The 24,037-nt window shown below is 55.6% G+C and overlaps 3 protein-coding genes across 4 annotated transcripts; 2 read left to right on the top strand and 1 right to left on the bottom strand.

Annotated features, from left to right (window-relative positions):
* The first annotated feature begins 541 nt into the window (after positions 1-541).
* STAC3 (SH3 and cysteine rich domain 3) lies at positions 542-8,778 on the top strand. Its single transcript, XM_059404926.1, has 13 exons — positions 542-1,264; positions 1,638-1,839; positions 2,559-2,625; positions 2,897-3,164; positions 3,812-3,909; positions 4,122-4,194; positions 5,107-5,204; positions 6,797-6,863; positions 7,048-7,097; positions 7,397-7,482; positions 7,659-7,710; positions 7,800-7,937; positions 8,366-8,778. Exons 3-13 carry the CDS (start codon positions 2,560-2,562, stop codon positions 8,462-8,464), a joined length of 1,095 nt encoding a protein of 364 aa, XP_059260909.1. The 5' UTR covers positions 542-1,264; positions 1,638-1,839; position 2,559; the 3' UTR covers positions 8,465-8,778.
* A 6,533-nt stretch (positions 8,779-15,311) lies between these two features.
* NDUFA4L2 (NDUFA4 mitochondrial complex associated like 2) lies at positions 15,312-16,966 on the top strand. The gene is made up of 4 exons (XM_059403494.1): positions 15,312-15,452; positions 15,823-15,911; positions 16,702-16,762; positions 16,864-16,966. The coding sequence occupies exons 1-4, from the start codon at positions 15,396-15,398 to the stop codon at positions 16,918-16,920; spliced, it is 264 nt and encodes an 87-aa protein (XP_059259477.1). The 5' UTR covers positions 15,312-15,395; the 3' UTR covers positions 16,921-16,966.
* An 822-nt stretch (positions 16,967-17,788) lies between these two features.
* On the bottom strand, positions 17,789-22,833 carry SHMT2 (serine hydroxymethyltransferase 2). Of its 2 annotated transcripts, XM_059403491.1 has the most exons (12): positions 22,642-22,765; positions 21,439-21,636; positions 20,861-20,940; positions 20,482-20,682; positions 20,128-20,209; positions 19,870-19,992; positions 19,603-19,742; positions 19,091-19,256; positions 18,803-18,902; positions 18,561-18,716; positions 18,372-18,479; positions 17,789-18,258 (listed from the first exon to the last, which is right to left on the bottom strand). In XM_059403491.1, the coding sequence occupies exons 1-12, from the start codon at positions 22,672-22,674 to the stop codon at positions 18,131-18,133; spliced, it is 1,515 nt and encodes a 504-aa protein (XP_059259474.1). In that variant the 5' UTR covers positions 22,675-22,765; the 3' UTR covers positions 17,789-18,130. The 2 variants fall into 2 exon arrangements, with proteins under 2 accessions (XP_059259474.1, XP_059259475.1); XM_059403492.1 differs by lacking the exon at positions 20,861-20,940 and having other exon boundaries at positions 22,642-22,833.
* Between the last annotated feature and the right edge of the window lie 1,204 nt (positions 22,834-24,037).

Here is a 24,037-nt window from a genome sequence, read left to right as displayed (position 1 = left end):
CCTTATTAGTAAAATAAGAGACTTGGACTAACTAGCTTACCTCTGAGGTTCCTTCACTGTGTTAATTCTGTGATACTCATGTAGGGTCCTCTTGTCTGGAGAGGGGTGAGTGAGGTCCAAAACTGGGTTGAGATGGTGGCTTCATACATGTCCAGAATCTGATCTTTTGGAAACTCTTCAGGGCTGGAGGAGTTGGGCCTTTCTTTAAAACGAAAGCCATTGTGTTCTGCGTGGCAGGACAGAAGTGGGTGTTTTTTAGGGTAAAAGGTCCATCAATTGAACTTGCAGTGCCAAGATGCCATATTATCCAGGCACGCTCAGCAGTCCCTGTCCTGTACAACTGAAGAAAGGTGAAAAGCAGACATTCCCCCACTCTGCATGGATGGAGCTTTTCCTCTCTCTGCCCTCTTGTTGCACAGCCTGTCAGACCAGAGCCATTAGGAGCCATCCAGCAACCCCTATTCAATCTCACCCACCCCTTAAGGAAAAAAAGAGCAGTGACAGAAATGACAAAGCACATTACCCTGGAAATCTCTTGGGTCTGGGTAGCAATATCTCTAGCCAGGCTCCTCTGAGGCTTGTCTGACCCAACCTCCAATGTAATCCTTTACTTCTTACAGATACAAGGGATAAAGCAGCACTACATGACTACATCCAAATGGCTGTCCTCTGAGATGGGAGTATCTTCTCTTTCAGCCATGTCACAGCCCAGAGTAGAAGGCTGCATCCCTGTGAGATAAGAATGCTAGATACCTCACTGACCCATAAGTTCATATACCAGGGCGTCAGATGAGGGAGACGGAATCAGGGAATCAGAATGATTTCAGAAGTGTGGGGCATAGCTGTCTTACCTCAAAAGTTTTCAGTCCTCGCGGGGAGGCAGACATTACTTAGAGAAGATAAAACCCCCTCTGTGTGGTAACTGCCTTCTGTCCAGTGGGAATGATACCATCTCTACCTGACCATCACTGCACTCCCCCAGAGCCTCTCAGAAATCCCAGGCTGGATTTTTTTCAGTAGCTCTTAGATTTCTCTTTACCCTGAGGACAAGATTTTAGAATGGGGGATGATGGGAGGATGTTCCTGGGCACACTGGAGGGAATAAAGCAGTGCTCTGCATGTTCTTCACTCCCTTTCAGGATGGCAGCGAGGTACCCTTTCAGCTACCCGTGGATAAGGATGCAATCTAGTCTGGCTGATAGGAAACCTCGGAGAATTGAAATTTTCCTTTCTTCACCAGTTCCTGGCCCTTGGCTTCCTAAAGGTTTGAAGTAGAGTTAGATCAGTGTTTGTGGGTATGAAAACACAGGGCCACGGGAAGACAGCGGCTGAAAAAATCAAAAGCTAGTTCCTAAAGTAGGTCCAGGGAAGGTAGAATTGGAGAGGTGTTTGGACCTTGGGGAAAACTGTACAATTTGATCTATACCTTCTGTCATCCAAAATCACCTGAATGAGTATGCGGCATAAACACTGTCCCTTCTTGAATTCAGCCAGGACTGACCTGTATACCATAGATAAAAAACCAGGGCGTAGCAGCTCTGGGGGATGGGAGGAGTTAGGGTCCAGCCCAGCCCAGACCTCCCCGTGTCCAATTTCTCTGTGTCAGCTGTGTCACTCAGCTGTCCACTTTCCTCCAGCCCTGTCATTTCAGCTCTGACACCAAGGCGAGAGACTGGGAGGTCTACAAATAACGTCTGGGTAGCCGGTGTGAGTACAGAGGGTACTGGGGGGGCTTAGCCCCCAAGGAAGAGGACCAGTCCTCCCCCAGCACCACCATCAAGACCCCAGGGGCTCCCTCTTCCCTCCACAGACTGTGGACTGACTTAGGGAATCCCAAACGTAAGTTGCCTCTTCATCCTCTGTCCATTGCCAGAACTGCTCCCCGCAACTTCCCCAATCTGTAGCCTTCAGTGTCTTCAGTTTGGCCTGTGAGTAGTTAGGGTTTTAGGAGTGAAAGTATGACTCCAGGACAAGAGCGAGGATTGGAGGGTGGGGTGGGGGTGGGGTCAAGGGAATGGAGTAGTAAGGGAAGGAAAGGCTCATATTACTCTGAAAACTTAAAATAGCCAAGAACTGAAGCAGGCTGGGAACTAGGCCCTGAGCCCCTGGGACTCAAGAAAGGGGTAGGGGTGAACAAATGTCCCCAGCCCATCCCTCCAAGCATGCTTCTGGACACACATTGAACCTCTTCAAGAAAGGGAATCTGGAAGGGTGTATGTCACCTCTCCCTTGCCCACAGATTCCCAGGAGAAACAAACTAGGCAAATCTCTAAACCATGCAGCTTTGAGCGCTATATTGGGGCTGGAAACTCAGGTTACCCCTCAGGGTGGGGAAGGTTTGGTATCTGTTTGAGGAACCGGTTGGAAAGTTCTTTAGTCTGTTGTGCTTTTCTCTGGACCTCCATGGAATCTTTCTGTCCATAAGCCTGTGAAAGGATTTCTGTTTAACCAAATTTCTCCCAAAGGCCACTCAAGGACCACCCTGCAATGAGGGACAGGAATTAGGACAGGAAGAGTGACAGGGATTAGATTTAATAGTGGGGTCCAACCTCTTGCAGGATGACAGAAAAGGAGGTGCTGGAGTCCCCTAAGCCCTCCTTGCCAGGAGAGACTCGGCAAAGTGGGGTGAGTCTGGGCCTGGGACCCCCGGGTGTGGGGAGCTGGGAAGCCACCACAGCCCTTGAAGAATGCTTGAAATGATCTCACTTGAATGTGACTCCTCCGTCATCAGAATGCTAGCCAGCACCTGCAGCCCCCAATACTCCTAATCCTGGGGGGTGCCCCTTGCCCACACTAGAAAAATGTTTAGTTAGCTTCAGCCTTACCTGCTCTAGAGAGCATGACAGTTCTTTTAATTTTGGGTTTCCTCCCCTTCCCCATCCTCTTCCTCTCTCAGCTACAGCGGCTGAAGCAGTTATTCAGGAAGGAGTCTCGGGGAACAAAGGAAATGGAGCTTCCCCCAGAGCCCCAGGCCAATGGGGAGGCAGTGGGAGCTGGTGGGGGGCCCATTTACTACATCTATGAGGAAGAAGAGGAAGAAGAAGAGGAGGAGGAGGAGCCCCCCCCAGAACCTCCTAAACTTGTCAATGACAAGCCTCACAAATTCAAAGATCATTTCTTCAAGAAGCCCAAGTTCTGTGATGTCTGTGCCCGGATGATTGTGCGTGAGTCACGAAGGGAAGTGGAGAGAGCGTGATGTTGAAGACAGGAGGTGGGGGAACAGGCACAGGAGAGGAGCATTTGTATAGCAGACAGGCTGTGGCAAGAGGTGGCTTTAAGAAAACACTATCAGTGGGGCGCCTGGGGGCGGCTCCCTGGGTTAAAGTTCTGCCCTCGGCTCAGGTCCTGGTCTCAGGGTCTGGGAGAATCAAGTCCAGAGTCAGGCTTTCTACTCAGCAGGTAGGCTGCTTCTCTCTCCCTCTCCCTCTGTGATCTCTAGCTCTCAAATAAATATATAAAATCTTAAAAAGAAAACACTATTGAAGGGGCACCTGGGGGGCTCAGTTGGTTAGTATCCAACTCTTGATTTCAGCTCAGGTCTTGATCTCAGGGTCTTGAGTCCGAGCCCCAAATGGGGCACCGTGCTCAGCAGGGAGTCAGCTTGTCCTTCTCCCTCTGCTCCTCCCCCACTTGTGGGCACTCACTCTCTCTAAAATAAATAAATAATCTTTAAAAAATAAAAACAACACTATTAGAAACTGATAGTGTTGGGTCCTAGAAAGGAAAGGGACCTGAGAGCTAGAGCAGCAGCACTGCTACAAAGGGAAGGGGAGATCAAGAACCTCACCCAAATGTTCTTCCCTCTCCCAAGTCAACAACAAATTTGGGCTTCGCTGTAAGAACTGCAAAACTAACATTCACGAGCACTGTCAGTCCTACGTGGAGATGCAGAGATGTTTCGGCAAGATCGTGAGTAGGCTCTGGGAAGTGAGGAAGTAGAAAGGAGAGAACGCATAGCCAAGCTCCCCTCTTCCAGTCCCTCCCAAGTCATCACATCCATTTCCCTGCTTTTTCCTTCTCAACCCGTTTCTTACTCTAAGAAGGGATTGCGCTCATGGGAGAGATGGGGTTGTGGGTCATACCCTGCTGTCTCTAATGCTTTCTCCCATCCCATCCTACAGCCCCCTGGTTTCCATCGGGCCTATAGCTCCCCACTCTACAGCAACCAGCAGTACGCTTGTGTCAAAGATCTCTGTAAGTGCTCCATGTGGGACCCGAGGGCAAGGGCAAGCTAGACATGGCTCCAGCACCACTTCTAGATTTGAAAGCCAAATTCTGAAACAGAAAGATTCTGTTTCCCATGGTTTTCTCTCATCCCAATATTTTAGCCAACTTGAATACAGAGTCAATATTCCTGTTTGATAGCTGAGGGAGATAAGATTTAGTGAGGGCTCCACACAGCTAGCAAGAGGCAGAGAGCCAAGACTGAAACTTTCATCTGCCTAGCTTCAAAATCTGGGCTCTTCATATGTAAAACTATTTCTGAGCAAGAACGAGGATTCTTGACTGTCCTCATCCTTGATACAGAGTAATACCAGCCTCAGGGCTAGACCAAGAGCTGTGGGCATCCTGGGCAGATTCATAATTTGGTGCCCCTTACAAACAAATTCATTGACAATTTACTCAACATTTATTTGGAGGAGAGGCTGAACTTTATGAGGAGCATGGGTGGGAAAAAGAAGAACCCACTGGTGGCAGCCCCCAGCTTGCACATGCCACTCAATGGGACAAAAGCCAACAGTTGAAGGACCACTCTCCTTAGAAGGAGAATAGTGATTGTGAGCATTCCCCAACTCCCGGACAACTTAGTCGCACAGTTGTCTTTCCAACAAGTGCTCTGCCTGGAAGGAGTGCTGTTAAGTATTTTTCTCCATCACATGACATTTCCAGTGATGTTTTTAGAGCTCTTTATAGATTGATGACTTAGATATGCCCAGCTGACCCTACCCTAATTCTATACACACACACACACACACACACACACACACACACACACGTATCCATCTACTCCATCCCACCTCTCCCTTATTTAGAAGGTCTCTGTTTCCTCCAGGTCTTTCTCTGCTTCCACAGTAATGGCTTCTTTCTTCTTCCCATTACCACTAGCTGCTGCTAATCACAATGATCCTGTGTTTGAAACCCTGCGCACTGGGGTGATCATGGCAAACAAGGAACGGAAGAAGGGCCAGGCAGATAAGAAAAATGTGAGCACCATATTTTCCTTCTGAGGTCCCTCTGAGAGATTCCCTGGAGCAGCAAGTCCTCTCTCCTCTCTGGAAAGCTGACAGAAGCCAGGGATTCTCTTCCCCTAAAGTGAAACATAACTCAACAGACAATTTTTGCATATAATATCAGAGGGCCTCAGATTGAGAACTCCTGCCATAGCATGTACTTTCTCCAGAAACTCCCTTCTGAAATTGTCAGATTAAGCACCGTAATCCACTGAAGCCTAGGTCCCAGACTGCCAGCATTGCTGAAAAGAGGCAAGAGCCATACTTTTGGATTTGGGGAAGCAAATTTATCATGCCAAGTAATTAGAATTCTAGAGCCATGAAGGGACCATGAAGATCCATGAAGGATCCATGAATATCATCTTGTCTGACTCACTTATCCTATAGACAAGGAAACTGAGGCACCAGACTAGCAGCCAAAAGTAACTTCATTTCCTTTTGTATTAGGGTTACTAGATTGGTAATGCCATAGACTTGCATTCAGTTTGGCAAAGAATTTTTTAGCATATCGTTACAGCTTTCTGGACAACCAGGATGGACTGATGTGGATAACAGTTAGATGGAGCCCTAAAATTGGATGAATGACTATGCCCGAAGGATTCAGGTCCTTTAGGGAGTGTCTAGCTAGACGGAGATTTCTGATACCTTATAACATGATTTGGTCCTCGGTCCTCACCTATGGAGATTTTTCTCACTGATACAAATGAAAATATAAATGGCATTATCCCTGAAGTTTGTGGGAAACCTAGGAGGGAAAACCTATACACACAAAAAAAGTATATTTAAATATCTTACAGACTAGAAGAAAAGCCCAAAACCAGTCATTTGAAATTTTGTAAGGAAAAATGTATATGCCTGTTCTTGGATCAAAAAAAATCAACTGCACAAAAACAGAACTAGGGATTGGCCTCAGAGATATTGATATGGAGGTTGGGTGCAAATTAGAGATTTCTGTAGAATGAACTGTGATTTACAAGGCCCTAGCAGTGTGACTTGACTGCTTCCAGAAAGGCAAGCACACTAAGGTTCTATTCTCTTAAGGGAATTATAAAAACTGTGCTGCCCATTTTTTTTTGTCTTATACACTAGAGTATTTTTAAGAATGGACATAGTGAAAATTCTGGAAATAGCATCATGAGGGAGGGGGTGATTTGAAGGGACTAATTAGGGAAGAAGAGACAGAAGGGACTGATCAGCTATCCTCAGATCTTCAAGGGGACTATGTTTGTTCTATATTGCTCCAGAGGCCAAATCAGGACCAATTACTAAAAGTTACAGGGAGACCGAATAGGTTTAATTTAGGGAATTACCCTCAGATGGCATGAGCTTACTTTGTAAGGTCGTGAGCTCTTGTCATTAGCTACATTCAAGCACAATATGGATGGTCCACCTACCAAGATGTTTTACAGGAAGCTCAGGCATTAGGCTGGTGGTTAAACTAGGTGTTTCCTCCAAGGGTTCTTCCAACCCTGAGATCCTATTCTGTAGTTGGCTGGCCTGGCTGGAGAGCCAGGGCAATCATGGGTTCCCAAGAGAGCATCTTCCTAACTCTGGTACCCCTCCAGCCTCTAGCAGCCATGATGGAAGAAGAGCCAGAGTCTGCCAGACCAGAGGAAGGCAAAACCCAGGATGGTGAGTGTTACCTACCTCCATCCCTAGAGATGGAGTAGGGTCAGGGGCTTGGTTGTGATATAGGATGGAGGGCCAAAAGGTATGCTGGGTTTGGAGATCAAAGAGGCTCTGCAACAGAAGAGTAAAAGAATGAGGGGCAACCCTCCAGTAGCTAGAGACAACTTGTTGGTGTTTCCCATCCCAGGAAACCCTGAAGGGAATAAGAAGGCTGAAAAGAAGACACCTGATGACAAAGTGAGATTCCTTTTCCCTGCAGGGACCCCAGTCCTCTCCCCAACCCAGGTCTGACACCACTCATGGCCTCAGCAGAAGCTCACACTTACTGCATGGGTTCCCATCACCCTTAACCTGCCTTCTCCACCACTTCACACACATGCATGCGTGCATGCATGCACGCAACAGAATCCTCATAGTTCAGGGACCTGGAAGAGAGTTGTAATGTAGTGTGCCTGGAGAATTCCCCTGCCCTGGACTCCTGTCCCTCAGTGTGGGACAGAGGAGCCCAGAGACTCATCACCTTCTTTCACCCCCAGCACAAGCAGCCTGGCTTCCAGCAGTCTCATTACTTTGTGGCTCTTTATCGGTTCAAAGCCCTGGAGAAGGACGATCTGGATTTCCCGTGAGAGGCCGTAGGACTGGGATGGGCGTGCACTGGGAGTGGAGAGGGGAGAGCCTAGCTCCCAATGGGAAAGGAAAGCGGGGGCACTCAGGGCTTGGAGCCTGTTGGGGCTGGACCTGGGCCAGATAGGTAAGTAAGCCCCCTACATCTCAGAGGCCTCTCCCTTCCTCTCGCAGGCCTGGAGAGAAGATCACAGTCATTGATGACTCCAATGAGGAGTGGTGGCGAGTAAGAGAAATGGCTCAGGCTAGGGTGGGACATCACTTGACTTTAGAATCTGAGACTGAACGACTGACTCGCCCTACCATCTCCTCTAGGGGAAAATAGGGGAGAAGGTTGGATTCTTCCCTCCAAACTTCATCATTCGGGTCCGGTCTGGAGAGCGTGTGCACCGCGTGACCAGATCCTTCGTGGGAAACCGGGAAATTGGGCAGATCACTCTCAAGAAGGACCAGGTAGGGGCTCCTGGGTGGCACAGTGGGTTCAGCGACCACCTCTAGCTTTCTGCTCAGGTCGTGATCTCAGGGTGGGAAGATTGAGCCCTGTGTGGACTCTGCTTAGGGTGGAGTCACCTGAGATTCTTTCTCTCTCTCCCTCTGCCCCTCCTGCTTGTGCTCTTTCTCTAAAATAAATAAATAAAATCTTTTAAAAATAGAAAATAAATATAGATAGATGATAGGTAGGTAGGTAGGTAGGTAGAACTGACCAGGTAGCTCTGGTGCCCCAATCCAACCCCAGGCCCCAAGGTTCCTTGGCAAACCATACTCCTTGCAGATCTTAAGCCATTAACGGGGCTAGGATAGGCCTAGCATATATCCAGGCTCCCCTACTCCACCTTTTCCCTGGATCACTCTCCTCCCTAAACCTTTAATCCTTCCTTCAGATCGTGGTCCAGAAAGGAGATGAAGCCGGCGGCTACGTCAAGGTCTACACCGGCCGCAAGGTGGGGCTGTTTCCCACCGACTTCCTGGAGGAGATTTAGGCGTGCCGGCGCCTGCGGACGGGATATACCCAGGCCCCATTCTGGGCAGGCCCAGTGGAGGTTGGGGGAGGAAAGGGGCGAAAGCAACTATGCTGGATGGGGGAGGGGAGGGAAAGCCCGCCGGAGCTAGACGGGGCTTCGGGTTAGGGACTGGTTCCTGCCCACCCACCCCCTCCCCGGCCTCGGGCTTTGGATACCTGGCGGGCAGAGCCGCCTCACCGGCAACTCCTCAGGCCCAGCCCTTGAGAGCTGGAAGAAGAACGCGTCTCCAACAGGAGGCGCCCCGGGGGTGTGGGAGGAGAACTGTCGAACGCTGCGACTGTATTAAAGTTTTGAAAAAAGTTAGAAAAGTTTGTTCTTTAACTGGGGGCCGAGTCGAGGGCATAGGAAGCCGTGGAGAATCCTCCCCAGCTGTGTCAGCTCACTACCATCGGGTAACCGGACATCCACCTGGGCCGAGGCCGGTGGGAGATGGGGAGACAGGTGCGTCCGCCAGGCGAGGTCTCTGTTGTCAGTGAAGAAAGGGGAGCCTGACTGGAGTCACTGCCCCCCCACCCCCCGCCGCGGCGGCTAGAAGGACCTGGCACCAGGGTAGTTCCCCTAGCTCTCGGCGATTTAGCCGCGGGCAGCCCCCTTGCGTTTCAGAACCTGGCTCAGTGCCGAGCTAGGCCGCCAGGGGGCGATGCAAGATCTCCGTTGGAGAGCGAGGGACGGGGCGGGAGAAGGCGGGGTGGGGGGGTACGGAAGGAGAGAACCTGAGACACCGTGCCGGAGACCCTGGGCCTGGGAGGGGGTGGGGTGCGTGCCGTCTCCATGGCAACACTTCCTCAAGTCCTCTGGGAACCAAGAGAGCGAGGCCGGGGGGCCTAACCCCTCCCGCGCGGCCCCCGCCCCAGCCCTTTGCGACAGGTACCGAGTGAGAGGGCGCCTGGCAGACAGCAAACCGGCTCACGCGGAGACCCCCCTGCGGCGCGCCGTATGCAAATGTTATTGTTTGCATATGCAAATATGCAAATGTGCCGGCCCTGGTCAGGGTGGCAGGTGGCGGGGAGCGGGAAGGTGTGGGGAAGGGAGCTGAAGGATACGAGGAGTTTGGGGACCTGGGAGCGGACCAGTGAGAGGCAGCCTGGGGTGGTCCCTGGAGTAGGGCAGGCCGAGGGTCGAGCTTGATGGCGGATGGGGGAGGATCAGCCCCGGCAGTCAGGAGATCCTCTTCTGCCCGTTGTCTGCCAGGCCTGAGGTTGGCACCGCCTAGCAAGGTTGGCAGCGGGAGCCCGGGCACCATCTGCTGCTGGCGGGGGGAGGGCAGAGGCTCAGCTGGGCTGGAGAAGAGAAGGGCCCGGGACGGATGCGCCCCCCTTCCTTCCAGAAGGCTGAGGTGTGGAGGGGGTAGGGAAGCACACAGGAAAACTCTATGCGGAACAGGGTTCGGTTTCCTGTTCCCTTTGCCCTTGACTGTCTTGCCGGGGGGGGGGGGGGGGGGGGGGGGGGGGGGGGGCGGCGGCAGGGTCATAGAGGAAAACTCAGGCAGCCCCCCTGTAATCACGCTTGGGCTGGAATAGGAGCAGATCACAAGCAGCCCCCCTCCACCACCACACACAAATACAGCCTTTTGCCCCCATCCCTCCTCGGGATACGCCTACCAAGAAAGGCGTGGTGGGGATGGGGGGGTCCGGAGGCCCAGTGCGGGGACTCGGTCGCATCTCTTCATCAAGAGATCGGAGAGATCCGAGGGACTCAAAACTGAGATCCTCGAGAGGGCCCCCCCACAATGCAGAAGCAAAACCAATTTACTGGCTCATTGGGCGGTGATGCTGGTGTGGGGGTGCCGAGAAGCAGAGAGAGCTGCTGTTCTCCCCGCTCTACACTCGGGGGGCACTCCCCTCCCCTGCCTCGCGGAGCCGGCAGCTGTCCCTAATTAGAGCGGCGGTTTAATTGGATTTATCAGCAGTTAATAGGAAATTAAGCAAAGGGCCCGAGAGAGGGAGGGCGGGAGGAGCGGGGAGGCCGGCTGCGCAGAGCTCGGAGGACGGGGGCTTGGGGTGCCAGGGGTGAGGACTCCGGCCCAGTATCGCGATTGAGCCACATGATCAACGCCCTCCCCCCAACACTTGCCCGCTGGTTGAGCCCAGGCCTGCCACTGGAGAGCAGGACTCATGAAGGAGGCAGGAGCGACAGCGACCCTGTGTGAGCCCCGAACGCCCCTCACTCCCACAAACGGCCGCCTAGGTGATGGATGATGTTGCCACAGGCAGCAAAGGTCATAAGTCTGGGCCAAGGAATGGACTGAATTGAAAACAGACTGGAGGAGGGGCCAGGTTACCCTGGTCCAGGACACAACCCACACCCTACCCCTCTGCAGTGCCCACTCCGCTCTTAGCGAAGAAAGTACCCCCTTACAAGTGGGGAGATTGGGCAACACGGGGGAATGACGGGGAACGCAGAGCAATCGTCCCTTAAACATCTGCCTCCCAGCTGTGTGGGTAATCCTGGCAGTCCCTATACAACCACCAATGTCCCTCGGTGGCTCCCTAACCCTCCCCAAGTGCTGGGGTTGGGACCAGCTGGCTTGGTTGCTGTCCGAGAGGCCCAAGGTCTGTACCACCCACCCTGGGCTAGAAGGAAGCTAGCAGGCTGTCAAGCAGGGTAGCAGGGTCCACAGCCCCAGGCACCTCCTGTCACTACTACCTCATTATGTGGGTAGGCTAATAAGGCCTGCTTCTAGGACCCCGGCAACCTCTGCCACACTTTACCACGGGGCGGGGTGGGGGTGGGGAGGGGGCACAGACAGCAGTTCCTGTGGGGGGGGGAACCTCTGGATGTGTAGGGGTTGGTGGGGGGTCCCTCTGTGTCCCTGGAGATTATGGGTGTCACTCAGCTGTGCCATTGGTGTGTGTGCCTGTGCCCCAAGTGTGTGAGATGTGTATATCAGCACAAGATGTGAGTGTAAGTTGGTATGTGTGACCCTGGTGTGTGTCTATGCCCTTAAGTATGTATTGGTCAGACTTGTCCCCATTCTCCATCCCCCCCAACCTCTATAATGTTTGTCTGGCTTAGCCCCCGAGTGTCTAGGTGTGCATACGTGCTTTGGCGTGTCTATGTGTGCGATCTTCACACTTGGGTGTGCCCCAAGTGTGAGCATTTACGCGTGTCTCTGCCTGCAGGACTGCCTATCTGAGTATCAGGAAGAGCCACCCCTGTGAGTGTGTGTTGCTCTGGCGTCTCTGCCTGCAGGTGTATGTATCTCCGTGACAGTGCGGGGGCGTGTGCCTGGGTGTGAGCCGCGCGACAGCGTGTATTCGAATGACAGTGTGACGCACACGCGCGCTCGTGTGTGTGTGTGTGTGTGCGCGCGCGCGCGCGCGGGAGCGCCTGGGTGAGTCTCCCGCACCCGCCCCTTCCTCTCCCTATTTCTATTCCTCTCTCCTCTCCGGGCGGGCTTGGCTCCGCCGTCCGCATCATCTCCATCCATTATTGAAGAAACAGCCGCGTCCGCTCCAATCACATCAACACCCCCTGCCCCCCTCCGTTCCGTTCGCCCCACAGCCCCTCTGGGTGCTGGGAAGGGGGGAGCCGCGGCGCAGCGGGGGCGCCGGGCAGGAGCAGGCTCATGAACCCGGTGCCCCGAGCCGGGAGAGGCACCGGGACTCCGGGGTCCCCGGCGGGGAGCGCTTTGCATAAACAGATGGCGCGGGCGTCTTTGTCTCGCTCGTTCGCTCGCCGCGCGGCTCCCGGCTCCACGGCTGTCTGGCTGATGCAATCATGATCATCTCTCAGAGCCTCGGGACCCGGCGCCCTTAATAGCTGCAGAGGGGGTCAGGGGCTCCGGGGCTCCAGAGCAGATGCTGGGCACCGTGTCTTCCCTCCCGGGCGCCCCCTCCCTGCCCCACAGCTGCAGAGGGAGGACGGAGTCCACACCGAGGTGACGGGCATATGGAGGTGACCGGGAAGTAGACCCCGGGCAGTGCCCTGAGGTGTCTCTAGGCTGTCTCCTTGGACTGCTACAGCCCCCCAGGGACAGCAAGCTGGAGAATAGGAATAGAATGGGGGATGGGAGAGGGGGAGAAAGAGATAAAGACAGAGACAGGCATTTGTAAAGAGAGACACAGAGGGTAGAGAGATGTAGACGGAAGGAGAGACAAACAGAGAGAGACACAGAAACAGATACAGAGGGACAAAGCCTGGTAGAGCTGCAGAGGGAGAGACAGACAGACACAGCCAGAATGTTAAGGAACAGAGAGACACAGACATACACAGAGACACAGAGAGACAGAGGTAGACAGAAAGGGCTGGAAGAAGAAAGAAGCAGAAAGAGCAGCCAGAGACTGGGGCAGGCAGGGGCAGAGGGCAGTGGGTAGTCTTAGGGCAGAGACCCAGCCCCGGGCATCTGGAGCCCACCAGCCCGGAGAGAGGAACCCGCCTGAACCTCTGGGTGCCTTCCACAGCTGGCGAGGTGGGAGATCCCTCGTGCCCTCTCCTTTCTTGACCCCCGCCCCACCTCAAACCAGAAGAGGGGAAGCTGTGGGACCCAGTGCCTTGGCGGTGGGAGTGGCAGGAGAGGCAGGCGGGTCTTGGACCGACGCTCCAGGCACAGACTTAACCGGCCCCAAACTGTGGGGCGCAGAGCCTGCGGGACCCGACAGGGGGCGCCCGAGGCATCTCCCCTAAGAGCTTGGGAGCATCTTAACCTCCAGGGGGCGCCCGCGCCCACAACCCCAGCAGCCAGCTCGCTCCGCCCAGTCCAGCTGTTTTAGACCAGCGGCGCCAGCGCGAGGATTAGTATCGCGGTGCGATTTGGCGTTTGGAATCTGGTCCCCACGGGACCCCGCACGCCCCAGGCCACCCCTAATCCGCAGCAAAAGACTTCTGCCGTCCCTCACGCGGCTTGGACGGGTGGCCTTAGTCTTTCAGATGGGAGAGTGCGCGAGGGTGGGGAGAGATGGGATCCGGAACTCACGGAGTTCCGCGTCCCAGCTCAGCCCCAGAGATCACGATCCAGAGATGAGTGGGGACTTAGAAGTAGGATCTCAGGCGAGGGATCAGAGACTGGTGATCCAGTCACCAGAAATAGGTGCAGGGTCAAGGCCCCCCGGAGAGGCCAGAACAGAAGCAATAACGTAATAAGGCTCTTGGAAAGTGGGGGCGGAGGCCGAGGCAGGAGGAACAACCGCGGCTCTAGGAAAGGAGCGGGTCGGAAAGTTCGGAACGCGCCAGTCCTTGGTCACCAGAAGTCACAAGAAATAGTACAAGAGCCCGGGCGAGGGCCCGAGAAGCCAAAGGACGCGGCACGGGGGCCAGACGTCCCTGTCTGCGTCCTGGCGCCCCAGCTGTGCCATGCAGAACCAGATGTGCAGCCCAGATGTGCAGCCCCTGGAGCTCGAGCTCTGGGATTGATTGCTAATCCGGGAGACTGGAGGGCTGGGGGGCATGAGTGACAGAACATTCCACTCCCCGGCGGGTCCTTGAGGTGCGGGTGTTCAGGGAGGACCCGGCTCTGCGCTCCAGGTTCTGACATCCTGTCAGTCCCCCCTTCTCCGCTCCCCTCCACCCCGACACACATCGCGCGAGTCTCTGTCTCTTTGTTCTCGCCGTGTCTCTGACACTTTATCTCATTATCCGCCGGAGGGAGGCGGAGAGCCTGGGACCCCGCAGCCTAATTACAGTCGCGCTTGTCAGCGCAGGGGGCGGGGGAGGTATCAGCGCCAGGAAAGGGAGGGGGCCCCTAGAAGGGTAGCTTCCTTCCCAGTTCAGCCCCCCCCCACACCACCGCGCAAGCCCAGTGGTGGGTGCACAACTCACCCCTGTCCATGCCACCACCACCACTGGGCTCTGGGCTGGAGAGGTGGTGGAGCTCCGTGGGATTTGCCCGTGGGGTGGGAGGGAGGAGGATGGGAGGGTGAAGTTAGCATGGGAGTGGGGAGAGGTGGTTAGGACTAGGCTCCTGGGTGCCTAGGCCCCCAACTCCCCAAAGATGATGGCAGTGAGCTTTCCCACCCTAGCAGCATAGCAGACACCTAAGTTGGCTGCGGAAAGGGAGGCAATTGCTCGGAACATGTATCTCTGTATGTGTTGTTCTCTTTCCTCCTTCACCATCTTTTCTGTCTTTCCTTGGCTATTTTCCTTACCCCATTCCCTTCCTCTCCATCACAGTCAGAAACAGCCTCCTTAGGGGGCTCCAACTTCATCTGGAGGGGACTGGACGTAGGCAGAGCAAGCAAGTCTATCAAAGCCCCAAACTTCAACAACTGACTTAACTCTATCCTGAACCAGGTTTAAAATACACCCGGCTCCCCTGACCTCTAAACACTATTCCAAGCCAACCACAATACAACTTGGAGCACTACCCAGGGCTAGAGGAGCTGGGGCTGCTTTAGTGCTGTGGCTCTTTCTGTCCCTCTCCTCCTCCCACTACACTTTGTAGGGAGACAGAACTGGGGCCTTATCTGTGAGCTCTAGAGCTGTCCGGGAAGTGCTTCCGATGCTATCACTGGTCCCCAGGACCCTCCAGGTCCCACCCGTGAACACCACCCCTGCACCTGGCTTGCAAGTCTCTCTGTCCGGCTGCCTGTCCCATGGTGAGTTCCTCCTTCTACCTCTGGATCCTCCCTCAATCAGTCTCTTGCTCAAAGCCTGTATTGCCTTTCTCTGAAACCAGTTCAAAGCGCCAGGTGTGATGGTGTCCCCCAGACCAGGGTGCGGCCATTGGGAGGAGTGCCGGATCAGAAAGCCCTCTGCTTACCGACACTTCTCTGGCTCTGAGCTGGGAACTGCGGGAGGAAGAGATGAGTGGGGGTGGGGTGAGCCTGCTGAAGCGGGCCCCGCTGGGCCGGGCCGGGCTGGGCTGGGCTGACCCCTCCCCATTCGGGGGCGGGACCCCAGGAAGTGCGAGGGAGCAGAACCGCTGGGGAGCATCAGATGGTGGAGAGGCGCTATGGCGGGAACGAATCCCGGGGCCCGCTTCTACCGGCAGATCAAGAGACATCCCGCGGTGAGTTCGGTCCCCAGAGCCACTGTACTAACTCCTAACTCTCTCGCTTCCTTGGCTGCTCCTAAATCTCTCAGTACCCTGTCCCTTGCCCAGTTCCCCAGTGCTCCTGGTCTTTCTCCAGCGTGCCCTCAGTCTATCCCTGCAATATGCCCCGCGACTCTTGAATCCACCTGGGACCCACTCGCTGTGGGACGAGGGAGACGAAGCCTTGAGATGTGGTGTGGGAGATTCCAGGTCCTCTCTCCCAGACAGGAGGGAGTGCCAGACCTGGGCTGGGGTGGGGGCGGGGGCGGGTGCTGGCAGAGAAGATTGTAAAGGGACTTGGGGGGGGGGGGGCTGACCCCTAAAGTGTCCTCTGTCTTCCCCGCAGCTCATCCCGATGATCGGCTTCATTGGCCTGGGAATGGGCAGCGCCGCGCTGTACCTCCTGAGACTCGCCCTGCGCAGCCCCGACGTCTGGTAAAGGCCGGGTCTGGGACGCAAGCAGGGGGCCTGGGTGAAGCAAGGGTAGGGCAGGAACGCCAGGGCCTCTCAGGAACCGTGCCAGTGGGTGGTCTCATCAGGGATCCCCAGGGCGGCGCATCTGCGTGTGCGCCGCAGGGCAACTCCAGGCTGGAACCTCCTCCTGCCCCAGGCGGCCCCGGCCTGCCCTCCCACCCGTCCGGCTGACCACTCACTCCTGGGGCCCCAGACTCGACCCGCTTCGGGCTGCGGAACCCGCACCGCTCCCAGCCCGGTTGCCATGGCGACGTGCTCAGCCGGCGGGCAGCCTTTGGGTACCTCCACCTCCCCGCCTGAGTGCTGGGGGTGTGGCCGGGTGAACTGCTAGGGGAGCCTTTGGGGCTAGAGGGGAGCAGAGAGTCCCAGCCCCACCGAGGTCGGTGGGGGTGGGCCATGGGGGCTCTCCAGCCAGCGCCACGAGCACCTCAGGGGTAGAATTGCAGGCGCATCAGGAAACCCCAGCCCCTCAGGATCTCATTCCCAGCGCTCTGCTCTGGGGGGTGAACCTAGAGCGGCCAAGGAACAGGTGGGAGGCCCTGGGCTGGGTTGTCAGTCTCTCACTTGGCCCGAGCCTTCCTGTTTCACTTGTCAGCACCCCTGTCAGTCCCTGGGAAGTAGCCCCCCCCCACCCCCGCCCCAGGATAGGAGGGGTGTGTTGGGGGTGGGGCAGAGACTCTTTTGTCACTTTAGGCTCCTGGGTCCTAGCTTTCAGAGAGGAAACCCTCACCTTCCCCCTCTTTCTCTGTAGCTGGGACAGAAAGAACAACCCAGAGCCCTGGAACCGCCTGAGCCCCAATGACCAATACAAGGTACCTCCTCCATCTGTTCATCTTGGTCCCAGGACCACCCTCCCCACCCCCAGGCCACGAAGGGATGTCTGGGGCACTCACTGCCCCTTTCCCTCCTATAGTTTCTTGCAGTTTCCACTGACTATAAGAAACTGAAGAAGGACCGGCCAGACTTCTAAGCTGGCTGGGGTGCCTGTGAGAAGTAAACCACCATCAGCCAGCCGACTCATTTCTTCCACTCTCTGCCCCCTGCCCCCAGGGCGCCACTCTAGCCACCCTGTCCAGCTGCTGCTTACACAGGCTTGGTTCCCACAGGAGGGGAGACGGCACCCCACCCCCTTCCCGTGCTCCCTTAGCGGAAGCGCCTCTGACCCTCCGCTGGAGTCCCACGCGGGGGGAGGAGTTAGGAGGGCGGGCAGTGTGTTGACCCAAAAGGCTCCAACCAGCCCCTCTGCCCCCCTACCCGGGCCTTGCAGGGTGTGGCTCAGGCTACGTGTTGAGCGTGGCCAACGTGAGCCAAGAGCAAGCGAGGACCTCTCGGTGCCAAGTGACGTGGCAGGCCCCACGTTAGCCCAGGCTCTGGGCTCCCGTGCAGGGGCGGTGCTGCTCTGGCTCGACTGGGCTCGTCCCCTGCCGCCCTGCCCGCCCTGGATGAGGCACCTTCCCCCCCCCCCCCCCCAGGAAGCTCAGCGAGAGCTCCTCCCTGCGCCTAAGCCCACTGCTTCCCCAGCCAACAGGCATCCCCTCCCTGCAGCCTTGCACCTGGGCCTCCCCCTGCCATCCTGCCCCTCCCTTGCTCCCCTCAGTCCCCTGGGATCAAACAGAAGCAGCCGTGGGCAAAATACAATTTCATTTAACAAATTGAATTTGCTGCGCCTGCTAATCACGTCTGGTGTCGGCTCTGATCAGAGACAGAAAAAGGAGGCTGCGGTGGGGGGTGGGGGGGGGACGGTCCTTGTGGTGGTGGGAGGGAAGGGAGGAACATGTGGAGGGAGACAAGTCAGCACCGGCCAAGGGACCCCTCCCACAGTAAAAGGACAGCTCAAGGCAGGTTAGCATTTTATTAGATTAAAAACAGAAAGATGGGTGCCTACCCACCCTTTCCTCTGGCTCACAAGGGCAACTGGCCTCTCTTCAAGTAAAAGCAAGGAGTCTGTAACACTGAGATAATGGGAGAGCTCAGGGCAGAAAGCCCCAGGCCTCCTCCTTCTAAGTTTAGCAAAAAGAAATCTTCTCAGCTACAAAGTTCAGAGTATAGCTGGGTCTTTCCCTAAATAAGAACCCTTCCCTCCTCCAGCAAAAAATGGAAAGAGAGTCACACTCCTCTCCATTGGTCCCAGTAGGCAGAACAATAAACTTCAGTCTGTGGGCCTCGTTTCCTAAGGGCTCTCAGCGCTCATCAAAACCAGGCATGGGGAAGGCCCTGGCAAACTGCTCCACTCGTTGCCTGAGGTCGGCCAGCCGATGACTTGTTTCTGGGTCCTTGAGCAGGAAGGATTTGAAATCCTGAAGTTTGGCTAGAGGGGGGATAAGGAAAAAAGCGGTCAGAACTCCAGAGACGCCTGTTTGATCAGCCAGCAGGACGGACGGATAGCGAAAGGCTGGCTCAGCCAGGGTCGTGCCCACTCACCAGTCTTGCTCTTCACCTCCAAGCCAATGCTGACACCTTCATCTATGAAGTCCACAACTCTCCGAAAGTCATCCTCTCGGAACTGTCGAGAGGTCAAGGCTGGGGCCCCTGGGAGAGACACAGAAGAGGGTCAGCACAGTCCAAGCCCACCTAGTAGCCATCCTTCCTCCCTCAAAGCCCAGGTCTCACCGAGCCGCAGGCCCCCGGGTGTGATGGCACTTCGGTCTCCCGGACAGGTGTTCTTGTTGGCTGTGATGGAGACCAGTTCCAGCACCCGCTCAGCCCGAGCTCCATCCAGGCCCTTGGGCCGCAGATCCACGAGCACCAGGTGGTTGTCAGTGCCACCTGAGGGGAGGGACGGCCAGCAGGGGGAGGTGAGTTCTAGGCCTCTGTCTGAAGCTGCAGAGGCTCTCACCCACCCGCTGACTCACCAGACACGAGCGAGTAGCCTCGCTCTAGCAGGGCATCAGCCATGGCCCGAGCATTCTTCAGGACCTGCAGGGCATACTCCCGGAACATGGGGGTGCAGGCCTGCAGGACAAGACAGGAGCACCTGGAACCCCAAGGGCCACCCCTCTGCCCTGCCCCCTTCAGCACACTTGTGACTCCATTCTTGACCCCACCTGGGCTTCCCTGCTCTCAGCTCCGATTCCCTCAGCATGGAGCAGGGTCTAAGGCCCCAGGCCAAATGCCCTCCCCACAAGAGTCAGCTCCCCAACCTGCTTTAGGGCCACAGCCACTGCAGCAATGGCATGGTTGTGGGGTCCTCCCTGCAGGGATGGGAACACAGCAAAGTTGATTCGGTCCTCAAATGTGTAAGGGATCTCCCGGCCAGTCTTGGGATCCACAGCCCGAGTCCCCTTCCGGTAGAAGATGAGTCCTGACCTATGTGGGAAGTGGGTGATCAGAATCAAAGCTGAGAAGAAAGGACAAGGGGTGGGGAAAGCAGAGGAAGCTAGCTGGCCTGGGCCCCCTGTGCTCTGAGAGTCTACCTCAGCTGAGCTGGTGTGCAGCTGAGCCCAGTGGTCAAGGAGAGCAGCCCTTCAGGCTCACTCCCAAATCCCCCAGCAGAGAACCGCCACTATGGACAAGACAAGGAGAGTCATCACACACTGAGGAGTCTCTGGGGCTTCAGGTGGGAATGAACCTCTTTGGGATGCAGCCCAGCCATGCCCTGGGAAAAGGGCGTGAAGACAGGGAAAGACGAGGCCTAACTTCAAGGAAGCCTGACCTGGCGCCTCGCAGGGTCTTGTGAGTGGTGGTGGTGACAACATCTGCATGCTTGAAAGGTGAGGGGATCACCTTGGCCGCCACCAGGCCACTGATGTGGGCCATGTCTGCCAGTAGGTGCGCCTTGACCTCATCACACACCTAGGCAGGTACAGAGATAGGGCTCAGCCTGGGGAGGGCCCACACAGGTCTCCCCCAGGTGGCCCCCCTTCCAGAAGCTCCCCTCTGCCTCCCTGGGATGTGGCCAGCATGCCAGCCCTCCGCCAACCTCTCTCATTCGGGCGTAGTCGATGAGGCGTGCGTATGCACTGGTACCAGCTATGATGAGTCGTGGGCGGAAAAGTCGGGCTGTCAGTGCCAGCTGGTCATAGTCGATAAGGCCAGTTTTAGGCTGCGTGGACAAACGAAAAGCTGAAGCCCTGAGAAGGAAGCAGGGCAGCTCACTCTTCTCCTTGACCCTGGAGGCTGCCCAGGACTCCCACCCCTCCCCATCCCCAGGAGAGGGCCACCAGGGCCCAGCACTCACATTTAGCTTATAGGGCATGGACTCAAAGAAAATGGATGTGGCTGAGACCCGCTTGACATCAGACATGTAGCCATGAGTGAGACTAGGAGTAGATGAGAGAGATCAGAGAGCTTCAGAGACGAGTAACTCCCAGACTTCACCACACCCTGCCTGCCCAGCTCCAGAGGACCCTGTCCCTGGAACGCTGCTCCAAGCAGGCACGATCCTCCCTGCTCCGTCCACTCTGTGCTGAGCACTGGTGACTGGGGTCTTCTCGTCTTCATCCACTGACTTGCACGGCAGGACACATGGAAGATGTTCAGTAACTCTTTCCCTATGCTCACCAAAGCCAACACCCATCCCATCCATACTCACTGGCCCCCGTCGGGCAAGTCTAGCCCCATGATTCGGTCATGAGGCTGCAGAAGGGCTGTGTAGGCGGCCAGATTAGCCGGAGAGCCCGAGTACGGCTGGACATTGACTCCCCACTGCACAGGATCCAGGTCAAAGGCCTCCAAGGCTCGGCGCTGACACAGCAGCTCGATTTCATCCACTACCTCTGCTCCTCCATAGTATCTGCCACAAGATGGGGATGTATCAGGGCACACAGAAAGGGTCCTGGTATCCCCTGCAACCAGAGGCAAAGGGCTGGGAAGGCCGCTCCTCTACACACGCTGGGAGGGTACAGGCAGGTGTCCCCCACAGGGAGCACCATCCCTGAGGCTGCCTTCAGCCCTCTGGCACCAGCCCTCACCTCTTGCCAGGATAACCCTCCGAGTACTTGTTGTTGAGACAGGACCCCAAGGCCTCCAGCGCAGCTCGGCTGCAGAAGTTCTGGGGTGGGGGGGGATTGGGGGAGTTAATGTCAGAAGGTACTGAGCCCCTTTCCCTGGAGCCCCCCGCAGCCCTTCCCTGCCAGAGCCCAGGCCGCAGGGAGGGAGCTGGGTTCTAGAGAAAGCTGTTTTTTCATTCAGCGTTCCTTGTCAGGCCTGAAGAAAGCAACCTGAGAAACCCGGCTGCTGGGATGGATGTCCCCTGCAAGGCCACCTGTCTACTCAAACCTGTACTTCCAGGTTCCTCTTCCCTCTTGGGAAGGGGAGGGGACCACACTAGATTGCAGGGGCCCTGGACAGTTCTGAAAGCTAATGTCCCCAACCCCTAATCCAGACTGGCCCTGCCTTCTCTTCAGAGGACAGTAAGAAGAGGAGGAGACAAGGCCCAGCAGGAAGGCCTTGAGTCTGAAAGGAAAATCTGGAGAAAGAGCAGTATGATGACCTATTACTTCCTGCGCCCACTGTGGCCCATGCCGTGGTCCCTCTCCCCAAGCCCCACCTCTGATGCAATGAGCTCCAGGCCACGACACTGCCTGTCCTTCTCCCTCTGCAGCAGCTTCCACATCTCAGGGTCACTGTCTGACAGACGCTCCTGGCCTGTCCAGCCCCTGGCTGCTTCTCCAGTGTGGGTCTGGGCCACCTCACTGTGCTGGCATCGGACGGCCATCCTGACCAGCTGACCACATCTCTGCAGAGGCTAGGAGAGGAAAAACCAGAGTCAAAAAAACAAAAACAAAAAAACACAATCATCCAAATAGTCTCCCAGCAACCCTCAGCCATGCTTATCAGGCTTTCTGGCTCAAAATCCAGCAGCCAGTGGTCCAGCAGCCTTTTCCAATTCTTGCCACCCACACCTCCGCCTTCAAACTCCAGTTCCAGAGCCAAGGTTGAGTTCAATGTCCAGGGGGTGGTTCTGATTTGGTCCATTTAATTCACCTCAGAATTTCCCTCCAGCTTTACCCATGAACCACTCTGCAAAGCCAGAGGGCAAAGTTTGTCTCCCAGAAGCCTATGCCTCTGGAACTCAGAGGCAGTCCACTAAGGTTCCAGAACCTCCCCAACCCACAGGAACAAAAAGGTCTTCCTGCAGGACCTCCATGGCAGTCAGGGGGGTGGAGGCTGAGTTGGCAAGGATTTAGGCAATAGGCTGCAGAGGTAGTTTCCAGAGCAAGAGAGGTGGCAGACACCTTTAGCAGTCTCTGGGGGAAAGGTGGATGGGGGGAGCCTACTGTCAGGAAAGCCAAAACCCACATCCTGCCCTCTGTGCCCTCCATTCTTCCATGTCCTACCAGCCCACAGAGTCAAGGGACTCCTGATGTAAGTAGTGGGGCCGGGTTGCATCATCTGCAAGGCTGGAAGCTAGCAGGAAGAGACTGGGCTCGCCGGTCCAGTCCAGGAACCCGCTCATTCACCAAGGGTCCACGGGGTATCTGGTGCGGTTCTCTCCCCTAATGCCACGTGAAATGGGTGATCGCAGGCCCTGGGGCGTCTGGTTGCCGGAATGGCGAGGGGCCCCAGATGCTCCGCGGGCACTGGGGTCGGAGGAGTTCTCAAGGATTCCCTAGTTGCAAGTCCGTTCCCCGAGGACCAAAACCACGTGCATGGAAAACCCAGGAGAACCCCAGAGTTTGTGAATGGGAACTCGGGTAGGAGGAGCGCTCGCTTCCTATTGGTCACCCAGTATCAGAAGCCCCGTTCTTACCCGAGTCGCCCAGAGCAAAGAGAAGGGCAGCATCGCAACCGGAGGTCGCAGGAGGTCCAGCCACCAACTCTGGCGGGGGCAAAGCAAAGGGTCAGAAGAAGACTGATCCGAGAGCGCGTGCGCGAGAACGGCCCGAGAAACCACCGGATTAAGGGAAAGGAACTACGCATGCGTGAGTCCGCCCCTTTATGATCTGTTGGGAATTGTAGTTTTTTTTTTTTTTCACCTCCTTCTTTTGCAGCCCGTAGTCAGAGGCTCTTGCCTGAAAGAAAAGAGATCCAGTGCCGCACCACCTCCTCGTTGTCCTCCAGCTTAGTGGGGGTATATCCCCGCAGCCATTTATTGGGTGCCTCCTGAATACCTACATTATTAGGTTCTTTGAAAATATAAAGATTCCTCTTTGAGCTAGAGAGCTGCCGTGCCCTGGAAAGCTCCCTGGCTTGGAAGGGTGAGACCTGAGTTCAAGTTCCACCTTTGGGACAAACTAGCAAATTAGCCTCTTTGGCCCTCAGTTTCCTCACTTGTAATTCAAAAACAACATGTAGTGAGGATTGAGTGAGACTCTGTATGTAAACATGCTCCCCAGAGCTCTGGAATGAATCACCGTCCCCCTCATCCTCTGGCTACTCCATGATTATCTCCTTCGCCTGCGACATCCTGGAGCTGAGTGAGGCGCCCCCTCCTGTTGTTGCCACTTGTTGAATCTTGCTATCGGTTGACCTCCTGCCGCTGGCTCTAGCAGTCAGTGAGCTCTCTTTTATCCCTGGGGCTCTAGATCCTCAGAACCAGACAGGATCTTCCTTTCAGCCTGACTTCGTCTGGACTCATCCTTTGGGAGAGGGAATCACTGACCCCTCTAGAAGTAGGTCCCCAAACCTCGGGATCAGAATTGGCTGGGAAATGTAATATAAATATATGAGTGGGAGACTTCTCTTCCCTGGTTCTAATTCAGTGGATCTTAACGAGCAGACATTTGCCCACTCATGGTGACAGTAAAACCTCTTCTCAGTGATTCTAATAAGCAGTGATTTTGAGAACCATCTTCTTACTTAACAAAATGACACATTCATTCATTCACTCATTCACTCATTCAACAGACATGTTGCACTCCTACTCTGTGCCAGACATGGCCTAGCCTTGGAGATACAAGAAGAGATCACTGACTGCTGGGACATCAAGAAGTGAACAAGTAGGGGTGCCTGGGTGGCTCAGTGGGTTAAGCCGCTGCCTTTGGCTCAGGTCATGATCTCGGGGTCCTGGGATCCAGTCCCGCATTGGGCTTTCTGCTCAACAGGGAGCCTGCTTCCCCCTCTCTCTCTGCCTGCCTCTCTGCCTACTTGTGATCTCTGTCTGTCAAATAAATAAATAAAATCTTTAAAAAAAAAAAAAAAGAAGT

This window comes from Mustela nigripes, chromosome 6, assembly GCF_022355385.1.
Source record: "Mustela nigripes isolate SB6536 chromosome 6, MUSNIG.SB6536, whole genome shotgun sequence".
Classification (NCBI taxonomy): Eukaryota; Metazoa; Chordata; class Mammalia; order Carnivora; family Mustelidae; genus Mustela; species Mustela nigripes.
The sequence above is the reverse complement of the archived record's forward strand: the minus strand, read 5'-3'. Positions and strand labels throughout refer to the sequence as shown.

Bases quoted from the DNA above. Each gene is read 5' to 3' on its own strand.
- SHMT2 (XM_059403492.1), bottom strand. From the start codon at position 22,811: ATGCGTAGTTCCTTTCCCTTAATCCGGTGGTTTCTCGGGCCGTTCTCG. The intron at 19,993-20,127 runs GTGAGTGCTGGG...TTGTCCACGCAG, and splicing joins CCATGCCCTATAAGCTAAAT to CCTAAAACTGGCCTTATCGA. The intron at 18,259-18,371 runs GTGAGTGGGCAC...TCCCCCCTCTAG, and splicing joins GGAGGTGAAGAGCAAGACTG to CCAAACTTCAGGATTTCAAA.
- STAC3 (XM_059404926.1), top strand. From the start codon at position 2,560: ATGACAGAAAAGGAGGTGCTGGAGTCCCCTAAGCCCTCCTTGCCAGGA. The intron at 3,165-3,811 runs GTGAGTCACGAA...CCCTCTCCCAAG, and splicing joins CTGTGCCCGGATGATTGTGC to TCAACAACAAATTTGGGCTT. The intron at 7,711-7,799 runs GTAAGAGAAATG...CATCTCCTCTAG, and splicing joins CCAATGAGGAGTGGTGGCGA to GGGAAAATAGGGGAGAAGGT.
- NDUFA4L2 (XM_059403494.1), top strand. From the start codon at position 15,396: ATGGCGGGAACGAATCCCGGGGCCCGCTTCTACCGGCAGATCAAGAGA. The intron at 15,912-16,701 runs GTAAAGGCCGGG...CTTTCTCTGTAG, and splicing joins CTGCGCAGCCCCGACGTCTG to CTGGGACAGAAAGAACAACC. The intron at 16,763-16,863 runs GTACCTCCTCCA...TCCCTCCTATAG, and splicing joins GCCCCAATGACCAATACAAG to TTTCTTGCAGTTTCCACTGA.